This window comes from Lipotes vexillifer, unplaced genomic scaffold, assembly GCF_000442215.2.
Source record: "Lipotes vexillifer unplaced genomic scaffold, Lipotes_vexillifer_v1.1 scaffold1158, whole genome shotgun sequence".
NCBI classification, from domain to species: Eukaryota; Metazoa; Chordata; class Mammalia; order Artiodactyla; family Lipotidae; genus Lipotes; species Lipotes vexillifer.
In genome coordinates, this window is record NW_006793745.1 from 466028 (window position 1) to 479184 (window position 13157).

Here is a 13157-nt window from a genome sequence, read left to right on the forward strand (position 1 = left end):
CGGGAATGCAGTGGCTCTAGATTCCAGCAGCCTGGTCAAGGTGGATCCAGAATTGAAGGTACCAGCAACCTCCAACATTGTAGAACCAGGTGTAGACCCCTGGGTCCCAGCCCAGAGACATCAGCAGCTTCGAATTCCCTTTTGTTCTTCCAGCTCTTCCATCACCTTGGTAACCAATCTCCCATATTCAATTCCTGCAGTTGAAATACCTAGGGTAATATCTGTTCTCCATCCTGGACTCCTGTACTATTAGTTATGTACTATTTTTCTCTAAATGACTCCTTAAAAAAAACAACCTGAACTTATCCAAGGCAATAATATTCATGAGGTCATAAGTTGATGTATATTTTTCTAATACATGTTCGACTAAGTGCAAAACTATTAATATGTAAATTGTCCATATATATCCCATCTAAAATCATCTCTTGTACTGATATATACCCCATTTGGGGAAACTATAGGCTAGGGAATACAGTCCAGCCTCCCCATCACCATCTGGTTGTGGCCTCCCTCTGCAGCTCCCATCTCCCATTCCCCTACACAGACTCTTCCATCCTCCTCTCTATCCTTCCCCCACAAATGACATGCCTTTCTTCAAAAACAGTATATTTTTTTGTTCTCTACTCATGAAACTATCCTGATTCCTTCCCTGACCAGAAAATCCCTTCTTGGGACTTCTCTGATGACACAGTGGTTGAGACGCCGTGCTCCCAATACTGAGGGCCTGGTCCCTGGTCAGGGAACTCAATCCCACATGCATGCCACAACTAAGGAGCCCGCCTGCCGTAACTAAGACCCAGCACAACCAAATAAAAATAAATAAATATTTTAAAAAATTACTTCTTCCTCTTAATTCAATCATCCCCTACATTTTGAAGTATTATTTAAACTTCATGCTATTCAAAGGGCAGCTTTGACTCTCTTCACGCTCCTTCCTAGACAGGGAGTTCCCTTGTAGATTCAAAATATAACCCCTGCAGGAACTTCAGTAGGTCAGAGTATTGCTTGTTGAGTGAATAGTCAAGAAGATGAATTATCTGATGCATGTGGCTTCGGTGGGATCCGAGGCTGGGGAAAGTCTACCCTGGAGGAGGGAACAAAATGATGCATGCAATCACCATGAAACACCAGGTGAGTGCTTACAGAGTGGCCCAAATTGGATATTCCAGTAAATCCAATACAGGAAGGACAGCAGATACTAGCTTTAAAGAATTAGAATTCAGTAAAATATGCTTTGCACGGCACCTCTACTGGACAAGGGCTCAGCAGCCACTTCAGGACCTTTCATTTCTTCGAGATCAGTCTTCATACATGTGGACTGTCCAGTTATTTGACCTAGAGTAACAGGACATTTCTAAACCAACAGTTACCCAACCATCAATGACTCAAGAGGTCAATAGCACCTGGACTATTGTCTTGTCAACATTTTCTAGACCCGTGCTCCATGGAGAGTGTAATGTTAAGCTCTGGTTTAGAAGAATTTTTATCAGAATAACCAAGATATACCTTTAAAAATTATAATGTGGAAAAAACAAAAGTCAAAACCATAAGCTTTGGACTTCCCTGGTGGCACAGTGGTTGAGAGTCTGCCTGCCAATGCAAGGGACACGGGTTCGTACCCCGGTCCAGGAAGATCCCACATGCCGTGGAGCGGCTTGGGCCCGTGAGCCATGGCCGCTGAACCTGCGCGTCCGGAGCCTGTGCTCCGCTACGGGAGAGGCCACAACAGTGAGAGGCCCGCGTACCTCAAAAAAAACCCCAAAAAACAAAAAACAAAAAAAAACCCATAAGCTTTGTGTCCAGCAGATGGAGTTCAAGCTCCTATTTGGCAACTTCCTGCTTGGGTAGCCATTACTAACCTCTTCTTACCTTAGTTTTCTCTCCTGAAAAATGGGGATAATAATGCTTACCTTAGAGTATTGCTTTGAGAATTCAGGAAGAATTTTCAGAGAAAGCACCTACTTAGTAGTCAATTAGTGGAAGCCGCATTTTATCACTCTTAATGTAATAGAATTCATGGAATCAAATAGAAGTGACGATTGGGGATGTCAATCTAGAGGAACAGAACCCCCAGGAGGGCTATATGGAGAGGGACTGTGGAGCTGAGCCTTGAGGGATGTCAGTGGAGTGACCATTCTGGCTCTAAAGGGCTGATGATTCACGACTCTAAGGCAGAGAGAATGCAGGGCTGCAGGGTCGGGGTGGCTAGTTGGCCAAGGGTTGCTGGAGAGAGATTTCACTTTGAAGTGCCAGGCTGACTTTGAAGCCAACTGGAAGCCTCCAACCCTCAGAGGGCAAGGGACATAAGGACACAGGGACACAGGACAAGCAAACATAATTAGGTTTTACAGCCAACACAGGAGACTTATGAACCAGCCTTGCAGATAAGTTTTGAGTTCTTCCTTGATTACATCAGTCCTCAAGTTAGTGCCACTACCTGCCACGTAATCCACAGGATTTTCTACTCTACCCTGTCACAGTAAAGGAGAACTCACTGGGGGGCCCAAAGGAAATCACAGGAAAGTCTCACTTTACACAATAGAGATATTCCTAAAAGTTATGGTGTAAAGGGAAATTTTGTTGAATACATTTTTCAGTATAGTCTGTATAAGTGTGATTCCCTTTACAGGGCAAACCACAACCCAAAATTCTTGTTTGGCATATTTGTCCTTTTGTCCCCCTGTGGCTTCTTCAAGGAGGCAGACCTCTAAAAGGCCAAGGACATTGAGTGGTTTCAAGGCAGATCCCATTCTAGGTACCGGACAGTTTTTATAGGGGGGATTCTTGAAGGAATTTACAACGATTGAAGAGACAGAATAAGCATATGAAAAGCAAGGCTTAAGAATGTCTTTTAAAAGTTTTCGTCAAAGGATGTACATCCTGAAATTCCAACGAAAAGATTTTTTTTAATATTTATTTATTTATTTGGTTGCACCAGGTCTTATTTGCAGCAAGTGGGCTCCTTAGTTACAGCTCACAGACTCTTTAGTTGTGGCTCCAGGGCTCCTTTAGTTGCAGCTCGCCGGCTCCTTAGTTGCAGCATGTGGGCTCCTTAGTTGTGGCATGCAAACTCTTAGTTGCAGCATACATGTGGGATCTAGTTCCCTGTCCAGGGATTGAACCCAGGCTCCCTGCATTGGGAGTGTGGAGTCTTATCCACTGCGCCACTAGAGAAGTCCCCCCACCAAAAAGATTTGAAACAGCACATGATAAAAACACAGGATTTGCAGGACTGATGACACGGCCAGCGAAGCTGATACAAATTCTTCCCTCAGGACGCATCAAATGTGCAGCTTGAACCATACTGCCTTTTCCGACGTACAGCTGAGGTCTCAGGAAAGAAAGAAAAATCACCAGATGCCAGGAGCACCGTAGGAATTGTAAGTCAGAGAAGTAAGCAGTGAGCTGAGGCTGGGGCACCTGGAGACATTACCACTGGCCCAGGGAGATGGGAAGGAAGCTAGTCCCCAAGTCAGGAGATAAACATAAAAGTTGGCCCTGGGCTGGAGATACCTCTGGACACCTGGCACAAGCAGAGGCAAAGTGCTCTGATCCCCTCTGACTTCACTTTCCTGAAGGACTTGGGTTGACACAGGGCTTTCACAAGGCAGAGAATGTCAGGACCATTTAATAAAAGTGGAGGCCCAGTGAGGTTGAATGGTTTGTCCAGGGTCACACGTCTGCTAGCCAGAGCTGGACCCAAACTCAAGTCCTTCCCCTCTTGCAGCCCTGCCTCTAGTGAAGTGCATGGCATCTCCTGAAACACCCAGGAAGTGGGGAAACTGACACTGCAGACATCCTGGGATCAGATCCAAGTGCAGACGTGCCTGGCCTCAAATAAACGGCAGTCATATCCTAGCTACCAAGAGGCTGTCACCCCTCCCATGCCTCCACGTTGCTCATCTGAGTAGGGGAAGTGAGGAGAGGGGATGTCTGGTGGGGCTTGGAGGGGGCTGGAGTCTGCGAGTAGACAAAAATCAGAAGCTGGGCCCATGAAGTGGGACTCTTTCTTTCTTGAAAGCCACTTGAACTTTGTCATTGCAATTAGGCTTATCTCTTCTTGTGTTTACTTAGCTTGTGGGTGGGAGATGTCATTACCCTTTTTTAATTTTATGGAAAAATACTTACAAGTGATAAGTTTTGAAATGGCCACTAATTTCTGTTACTTCAAGACTCTCTCTCTCTCTCTCTCTCTCTCTCTCTCTCACACACACACACACACACACACACACACACACACACACACCAAACACAATCTAGCCAAGAGGAGGCTGCCCCTTTGCCATGGGAGCTGTCAGGTCTCCAACGGCTGTGCTAGCCCCTTGACCAGCCTCTGAGTTGGTCATGCGAGGCACTGCCTGGACGGAGAGGCAGGAAGGGCAGGGCAGGTAGAAGGGTCTGCAGGGAGTCAGTTCACAGGCACTGCTCTCCCTCGGCCACCAGAAAAGCGTCCAGGCTTCCTGAGAGGCCTCTGGGATTGGTGCCGTCCTGCCCTATGGAGAAACTTTTATGATGCTCTGTCCCCCTAGCCACCTTAGAGCCCAATGAACAGTACTGTGGGTTGTGTCATTTGACATCCATGGTCAAGGGGAGAGGGTCTGGATGTGGAATTTATATGCCAGGCATCCCTTTACCCGAGGAGGGGTGTTGGGCAGGCAGTGGCTGCATGAGAGAGCGTGGTGTGTCCAGGGCATCGTGTCCAGTAAATCCTCCCAAATAGAGCACTTGATGGCGGCGAGGGATTGGGGGGTGTCTCAGGTATAACTTGAATTTAGCCCGGGGCTCAACCAGCGCACAGTCATTAGGCAGACACACGTCAGCTATTAGCCAGTGGGTTACCCTACGTAACCCAGATGCCGGCAGGGATTAGATGGTACTCTGGGATTTGGACAAAATTAGTTTGAATTCGTCTAAAGCCCAACCTAGGATTTAGGGGGATCCCTGGGGAAAATGCACCCCATGGCCACTCGGCTTCCTGGTACTGTTTTCAGTGTGCTGTCTTGGCTGCATTACATCAACCCAGAAATGAAACTCAGCCCATCATTTTCCTCTTGCACATCTATTGATTCATGGGTTATGCTTTACTGAAGCATGGAAGTAGCTGGGGAGAGAATTGAGGAAAGATGGATGGGGATTCACTTGGCAGTTTCAAATTCAACACCAGCCTTCCGAGAAGCCTGCCTGCCTCCCTGCCACTGGGGATGCCTTAGTGACTCTGTCACCCCACACCCTCTTGCTGGCCCCTCTCCTTTCTGCCTGCTGCACTGTTCTCTCTCCTCCCCCATCATCCAGGAGGGAGAAAGATGCAACTGATGTCTCTCTCTCAGTCTCCTGCCCAGAACAGCCCCATTGCCTCACCAGCTCAGCCTCACTGAACACAGACCCCGGGCTCCCTCACCCTCTCTCCCTTATCCTGTGATTTTCTCTCTCTCTTACACACACACACACACACACACACACACACACACATCTCCTGGCTGCCCAGCCCTGCCCAATCTGACTACTCTGTATCTCTCATTTTTGTTTAATGAGAAACACCGTGGCCTCATTAACTGCTGACAGTTTTTATTTGCGGACTCATCATTAATTGGACATCTACTACGTGCCAGTATTGGGAATACCAAGGAAGAGGTACAGTGGGAAAAAAAGGCAGAGAGAAATAATCCCAGTAGGAATGACAATACAGGTACTTGCAAAGTGTTCTCTGAGCCCAGAGGATTCATAGAGGAGGCTACCGGGGCAGAAGAACAGAAGGGCAGGGAGAGCCCCATGAAAGCCAGCATAGAGGCATGAGCTCCCCGACAGGTTCGGGGGTCCAACAGGTCCTACCTTCTTCCTTCCCCTATCTTGTCCCTGCCTAATTAAATGCATCTCAATCTCCACACACCTGGTTTAAAGGTACCCTTTCACACTTCCAAAAGGAGATTTTTTGGGGGGGGCTGTGTTGGGTCTTCCTTGCTGCACGCGGGCTTTCTCTAGTTGCGGCGAGCGGGCTTCTCATTGCAGTGGCTTCTCTTGTATCGGAACACAGGCTCTAGACATGCAGACTTCAGTAGTTGTGGCACACGGGCTCAGCAGTTGTGGCTCGCAGGCTCAGTAGTCGTGGCTCACAGGCCCTAGAGCGCAGGTTCAGTAGTTGTGGCGCCCGGGCTTAGTTGCTCCGCGGCATATGAGATCTTCCCGGACCAGGGCTCTAACCCGTGTCCCCTGCATTGGCAGGCGGATTCTTAACCACAGCATCACCAGGAAAATCCCCAAAAGGAGATTGATTTGGACTGTGGAGGAGCCTGTGAGGTATTCCCAGAATACAAAGCAGCTCTAGGGACTGATGACAACTTGGTAAAAATTAACTTAGTGTGATGATAAAGATGAGAAGAGATCATAAGGTAACTAAGGTGAGGTTTTGAGATTAAAGGGATTCTTTGGTATTTTTCTGAGTGTCTAAATCTAGATCCACACGTACACATACACATCTCCACGTATATACGTATACATACGTATACACATGCACACACACACATATATGCTTGTGTAGGTATGTATGCATACACATACATGCACACACACATTTCATGGGGTAGCAGCACCTTAAAGTCTGCAGTGCCATAGGGCTTTGCACCTGATTGGCACTCATCAAGGTTTGCTGAATTGGAGCAAATCACTGCTGTGCCCAACCTGTTTTTTTTTAATTGTTGACCATTGCTCTCAGGAGTTAATGTTTGAACCTGGCCATAAAGGAGTCGACAGCGACTGACCTATGGCCTACATTTGAAGGGGAAGGAGCCCCCTATAAATCAGCCCACACTGGCAGCTCTGCCAGCAGAGCTGTTGGCCCAGCTGTGAAGGGAGCTTCGTCGCCACCATGAACTTCTCTGGCAAGTACCAAATGCAGAGCCAGGAAAACTTTGAGACCTTCATGAAGGCAGTCGGTGAGTGCTGGGCCAAGGCTGGGGGCCATGGCCATGACGGTCTGGTCCTACACGTGGTGGCCCTTTGGGGTCCTGACGGCTGGATGCGAGGAGCGGTCCAAGCTTTACACAGACCAGGGGTCCTCTTCTGTTACTTTCGAAGCGCATGCTATTCCACCCTGCACAAGGCTACACCTTAGGCAAGTGGAAATAGCACTGAACTAGGGTCTGATCTGGATTGAAGCCACCTCTACTGGTTCCTCATTGTGTGACCCTGTTCATTCACTCGTTCATTCATTTATTCATTCTTTTGTTTATATATAAATTCATTTATTTATGTATTTATTTTTGGCTGTGTTGGGTCTTCGTTTCTGTGCGAGGGCTTTCTCCAGTTGCAGCAAGCGGGAGCCATTCTTCATCGCGGTGTGCGGGCCTCTCACTGTCGAGGCCTCTCCCGTTGCGGAGCACAGGCTCCAGACGCGTAGGCTCAGTAGTTGTGGCTCAGGGGCCTAGTTGCTCTGTGGCATGTGGGATCCTCCCAGACCAGGGCTCGAACCCGTGTCCCCTGCACTGGCAGGCAGATTCTTAACCACTATGCCACCAGGGAAGCCCCATTTATTCATTCTTCTAACAAACTTTGATTTGAGGCCAACCGCACGCTGAGATGAGTGCTGTGCTGGGCAGATACCACAGAGACAGATAACAATGAGCCACGTTTCCAAGGTCACAATTTAGAGAAAAAGAGAAGAAATAAATGAAATCAAGCATGCTCTAACGTGTCCCGAGTGCTGACTCAGCATCGGGCCCCATGCTAAGCCCTAGACAGGCAACATCCTGTTAATGCCTCACCAAAAAACTCTGAGTTGGATACTATTATTTTTCCCATTTTATAATTGAGGCAACTGAGGCCTTGAAAGGTGAAGTAATCCCAACCGGGGTCACACAGGTAGTAATCCCAAACTGAGCTGGGATTTGAAGCCGGCACTAGTTCCCGGAGACACATTTTAAATCCCTTCCCCCCACCCCACCGGGTCACTTACAGGAGGATGTGGTGGTCCTGGGGGGGGCATCAAGGGAAGCCTTGGGAGGAGCGAAGGTGAGCCTTGGCTGAGCCTTGGAAGATGAGCAGGTGTCCCCTGTGGGGCTGGGGGAGGGGAGTGTCCTCCAGCGGGAGAGAGCAAAGGGGCAGGGGGACAAGGAAGGATGCTGAGAGGAGAGGGTGGGGAAGACAGCAAAGGCAAAGACAGGAGGAGTTTCGGGGAAGCTGAGAGCTAGGCCTTCTCCTGTAGGGCACGCCATGCCACCTCTCTGTGTCCCGCGTCCCTCACCTGGGCAACAGGACCCTCCCCACCGCTGTCAATGTACCTGGTTTTCATGAAGCTCAATTCATGTAACAACATAGACATGCTCTGAAGTTCGTAAAGCCCTGTCCCCGGGCAGGGGATACCTGGTCCATCTTCCTCAGGCGCCTCGATGGCAGAGGTGGAGGTAAGGATAGGGGGACATAGGTCTGTCAGGCACAGTCCGGGTGTGTGCCTGCCGTTCTGGCATAATTATTCAGAGCTCCCCTTCCACTCTCGGGTGGGGGGGACCTGGCTTGGGAGACAAGCTGGATGGTCCCCTGAATGTGGAGGACAAAATGCTTTACACTCAAAAGAGCAAAGTCTGAAGGCTTTAAAGTAAGAGGAACGAAGAGAGAGAGCAAGTAAGAAGCAGGTGCTCAGCCGAGAAAAGCTTCCCCTGGGCAGAGGGGTGTGTTTTTTTTATAAACCAACTGGCAAGATAGCAGGTGCATGAGATCAGGCCAGGTCAGGCCACTGACCTTCCCTTTCAGAGGTCAAAACCCACATTGCTCACAGGACTCCAGAAAGTGCTGGGGCCTCCGGGAAAACACGGCATCTCCCCTCCCGCTCCGCATCACGGGGTTTCTCTTGTGACGTTGCAGCTCCCACCTCTGCCCACCTCTAAACGTCCAGTGCTTTCCACCAGGTATGCCTGATGACCTCATCCAGAAGGGGAAGGACATCAAGGGGGTGACAGAAGTCGTGCATAACGGGAACCACTTCAAGTTCACCATCATCACTGGCTCCAAAGTGATCCAGAACGAGGTCACCTTGGGGGAGGAGTGTGAGATAGAATTCCTGACCGGGGAGAAAGTCAAGGTAGGAGGTGCCCCCTCGAGCCACCCTCTGCTTCCAGAACTTTCCCTGGAGCCTGGTCCCAGGCGTCCTCCCTCAAGGCTCCCACCTCACAGTTCCCACTGCTGATACCCTATCTCTGAACCCACTGCCAGGGTGAGAGGCAGAGAGACAAAGACAGCTCTTAAGGACGAAGCTCTTAGGGAAGCTCCCAGTTTCCTGCGACCCTCTGGAGGAGCCCTGGCCCAAGAGTCCGAGCTCTCCCATATAGAGGGTATGGGGAACCAGGCCCAGAGCGGGAGTCTTAGACTCAGAATCTCCCAGGCCCAGCAACGGGCAAGTGGCAGTCTGTGCAAAACCCCTAACAGAGCCCTGAGGTCATCCGTGAGCCAAAGGAAACGGCTTTGCTGAGCCTAGAGCTGGTGGTCATGGGGAGAGACTTCCTGAAGGAGGTGCCTGCGACACCAAAGAACCAAAGCAGGCCTTCAGATCAAGCCTTGTGGGTGGGTCAATGAGCCCCTAGACTTTGCTACCTCATCTGTGAAATGGGCACAGTCACCCTTCCCAGAACAAAGGCAGCGGGCAGGGCGGTGTCACCTCCGCTGGGCTGTGGCTAAGGTGTGTGATGAGAGCTGGTGTGGGATGTGTGAGTGGTGGGCAGGCGGTGGCTGGGAGATCCAGGCAGGGGGGCGCCCCCCACAAAGGGCCTCTGTTCCTCCATCCGAAACCCCACACACCCCAGCACCACCAGTACCACTGAGTGGCCATCTTCACTCCTCTCCCACAACGTCCCCTGACCCCAGACAACTTTGTGCACCTGTCTCCGCACAAGTGTTGGGTTCTGATGGCTCTTGATTTCTGCTTCTCTAGATATAACATTACAGGTCAGGAAATGTGTGATAAATTTTAGAAGGGAAAGTCTCTTACACGGCCCACGGTAAGGGGCAGGCTGTCATGGGTTTTACCACAGGCCTTTTACAATTGTCCGTTTTGGAGGCAAATTTTAACGTTGACCAGTGTCTTCTGCTCCATGCTGGGTTTCCTGTTACCTCTTCCTGGATGCATGAAAAGGAGCCCGCAAGAGGAAAGATAAAGGTGCTAGAAGGAATAATATAAAATAATACAAAGCAAAACTATGTGTTCTTCCAACTGGCCAGGATTTTGAATTTTGCTACCCCCTCCCTCCATCGTCTTGGAGAATTGTGACTTGAATCAATTTTATTTGTGTTTGATTTGAGACAGCTTAGGGGTCTTATGCTGACTCCTAGATCGCATCCCATAGATGAAAAGTCTGACAAAAGACGCCCTGCCATTTTCTTCAGTTCTTACATGCACCTCACTTCTGTTCAGAGCCAGAGAACAGGGTTTGGTTGCTGCAAGCAGAGACCTATGCAGGGGAGCCAACCTCATTAGCGAGAGGTTTACTCCCTCCCAGACCCTTCCTCCCAGGCCATTCCTTCTGTCCCATGCAGACGGTGGTTCAGCTGGAAGGTGGGAATAAACTGGTGACAACTATCAAAGGCATCAAGTCCGTGACTGAATTCAACGGTGACACAGCCACCAGCGTAAGTTGACACTCTGACTTGTGGCTCCTTGTGCTTGGGGCCAGGGGTCAATCTCTGCTACCACTTACTGAGCATCCACTGTGCCCAGGCAGCCTTCACACATTATCTCGAATCTTCCCACCAACACTGAATTTTCATAATGGGGAAACTGAGGCAATCATACTGCCAGGAAATGGCAGAGCTAGGGTTCCTCTGAGCTGGATCTGTCTCACAGGGCAGCAGTCCACGGTGATACACTGCACCACCCTAGGAGAAGCCAGCTCCTATTGTAGACAGGGGAGCTTTGTACATTTCTTACCGCCTTGCAATGGATGCTAATAAGTCATCTTGTTCTAATAAAACCAGTGCAATGTATTAGGGCAGTTTTCCAATAGAGAAGTATGATGTCTTAAGGAAGGGGCACACTTTTCTAATTCACCAAAAGCCCCCGATGTGCTGGTGGTGGCCCCAGCTGGTGCTTCCCTGCCCCTCCCGGTTCCTCAGGCTGTCCTTCCACCACCACTTGCCTGGTCAGGGTCGACCACTCCTACCTCCCCCACTTCCTTCCTTCCTCACTGCCATCCCCTGTCTCCTCTCCCCTTCCTTCCCCAACACCCAAATAGGATGGCATAGGAGAGGATCTTGGTAGGAGACACAGGGTCGTGCAAAGCCACCAGCACATGTCACACTTCTTAGACTCTGCTGGGATGTAGACACAAGTCTCGCTCACAGGCTGGAGGACAGAAATCCATTCATTCCCACCTGTGGTCCTCTGATTCATGGAGCAACCCTTCCCATGGACGCAGCACCCACGCTCAAGGAAGGCTTGGTTTGGCAGAAAGTTGGGCTGTTTCATTGCTTTTTCTATTTTATGACGTTGCAGTAATTGTTAGCCATAGCCCTTCCCTTCTGCGTCACTAACCAATGAACACAGAGGCCTCCATCTGCCTTGCAAGCCCAGGGCACTCAGTAAATGCCTTTGCCTTTTTGGCATTTATAAGGAGAACCGTATTCTTGGCAATTTCATGGCAGCTTATGGATCTGACACTCCGGTTTGTGTGCGCCACATCACCCTTGGTGCCTGGCTGTCGGCCACGTCCTATCCCCCATATGGGAGTGAATAGTACAGTGTTTCTCCTGCAGTTAGAGTACAGTGTCCCCCCGGCTCTTCCTTGCCCCCAGGTTGTATTCTGGGGAGTCACAGAGGCAGAACACTGCTCAAGGAGAGAAATCCCTCAAGTAGGGAGAGAGTGAGGGTCAACCATGAAATTTGCGGTCCCCAGCACATTCGCAGCAGAGGAGAGAGGCACCTGCAGGGCAGTGGGAGATAAGCTGTCCTGGACTCAGTCCTGGCCAATGTCTTTGATATGTTCCATTGCCCCTATTCCTCTCATCTCCTGTGAGGGAGGCAGGATGGGGGACTTAATAGACAGGTTGACCTGTCCAAGGTCATCCAGCTAGTGAGTTGTGGAACTAGGGTTCAAACCTAGATCTTTCCGTTCCATTTCATTGCTGTTGAAACTAAAGGGCTGCCTTTTCACCCTGATGACATCACCCCACATCATTGCCATATAGTCTTGTTCAAGAGAATCAACAGGAGGGAAGGGCTGGGAGAGAAAGGAGCAACCCTCAAAAACTCAAACACTTACGGATCCAACGAATCTAATGTTTTTATAGGCCCCACAGCTTTGGGAGGGAAATTATGCACTACCTACTAAGTTCCAGGCTGCATGCCCAGGTGTTTCCCCATACACTTGTCCTCGGTGCTCAACACGTGTTTGGTCCATAGTAGGTGCTCAATGAAACTTTGAGAAATTGGATCAGATTGGACTGGTTTGGATCGTCTTGCTCTAACAGTCACTGATGTAGAAAGGAATTCAGTAAAAGCCAGGACAACTCTGCACGTGAGGAAGCAAAGTGACCAATGGGATTTTAGAAAAGATTGCCAACCCTTCCTCTGGTCCTATAGAAAACAGAGGAGTCTTTGAATTACTACATATGTTAGCATACTGGGGGCTTAACTATCAGTTACAATTCAACATCAGATGAGCGTTTCATGATGTCTTTTCTGGCTTTCAGACCATGACACTGGGGGACATCGTCTTCAAGAGAATCAGCAAGAAAATTTAGACAAGTCTGCATTTCATATGCTTTTAGTATATACAATTAATGTAATAAAGTGAACTTTGTTTTTAAAAAAATGTCTTTTCCTCTTGATGGCTTTTCATTGATGTGGTTATTGAACACCGATCACCTCTATTTTTGTAAATCTTGATCATCTGCACAGTCCATCCTACGGAGTCAGGTCTGATTCTCAGCCTGAAAGCAGACCCCAGGCTGCCCACTCAGGTGACCCTGTAAGGGACACATGATGTGGCTAGATCTGTAGGGCAGCCCTGGAATGAGCTGTCCCAGTCAGCCACATGGCAAGGAGTTGGAACGAGAGGGGCTGTGTGCTGGGTCACCCCCATGGGGACAGAGACAGCAGAAACCCTGGGCAGGCGAAGGGATGCTATGCTCACGGCAGCCCCACCCACCAGGGGACATGAACAAAAAGATCGGGCACT

The 13157-nt window shown here is 49.5% G+C and overlaps 1 protein-coding gene across 1 annotated transcript; it reads left to right on the forward strand.

The window, feature by feature from the left end:
* Positions 1–6845: 6845 nt before the first annotated feature.
* Positions 6846–12784, forward strand: FABP1 (fatty acid binding protein 1). Its single transcript, XM_007466725.1, has 4 exons — positions 6846–6929; positions 8898–9070; positions 10519–10611; positions 12670–12784. Exons 1-4 carry the CDS (start codon positions 6863–6865, stop codon positions 12718–12720), a joined length of 384 nt encoding a protein of 127 aa, XP_007466787.1. The 5' UTR covers positions 6846–6862; the 3' UTR covers positions 12721–12784.
* The last annotated feature ends 373 nt before the right edge of the window (positions 12785–13157 follow it).

Excerpts from the sequence above, each read along its gene's own strand:
- FABP1 (XM_007466725.1), top strand. The coding sequence starts at position 6,863 with ATGAACTTCTCTGGCAAGTACCAAATGCAGAGCCAGGAAAACTTTGAG. Across the intron at positions 6,930-8,897 it reads GACCTTCATGAAGGCAGTCG|GTATGCCTGATGACCTCATC; the intron begins GTGAGTGCTGGG and ends GCTTTCCACCAG. Across the intron at positions 10,612-12,669 it reads ACGGTGACACAGCCACCAGC|ACCATGACACTGGGGGACAT; the intron begins GTAAGTTGACAC and ends TCTGGCTTTCAG.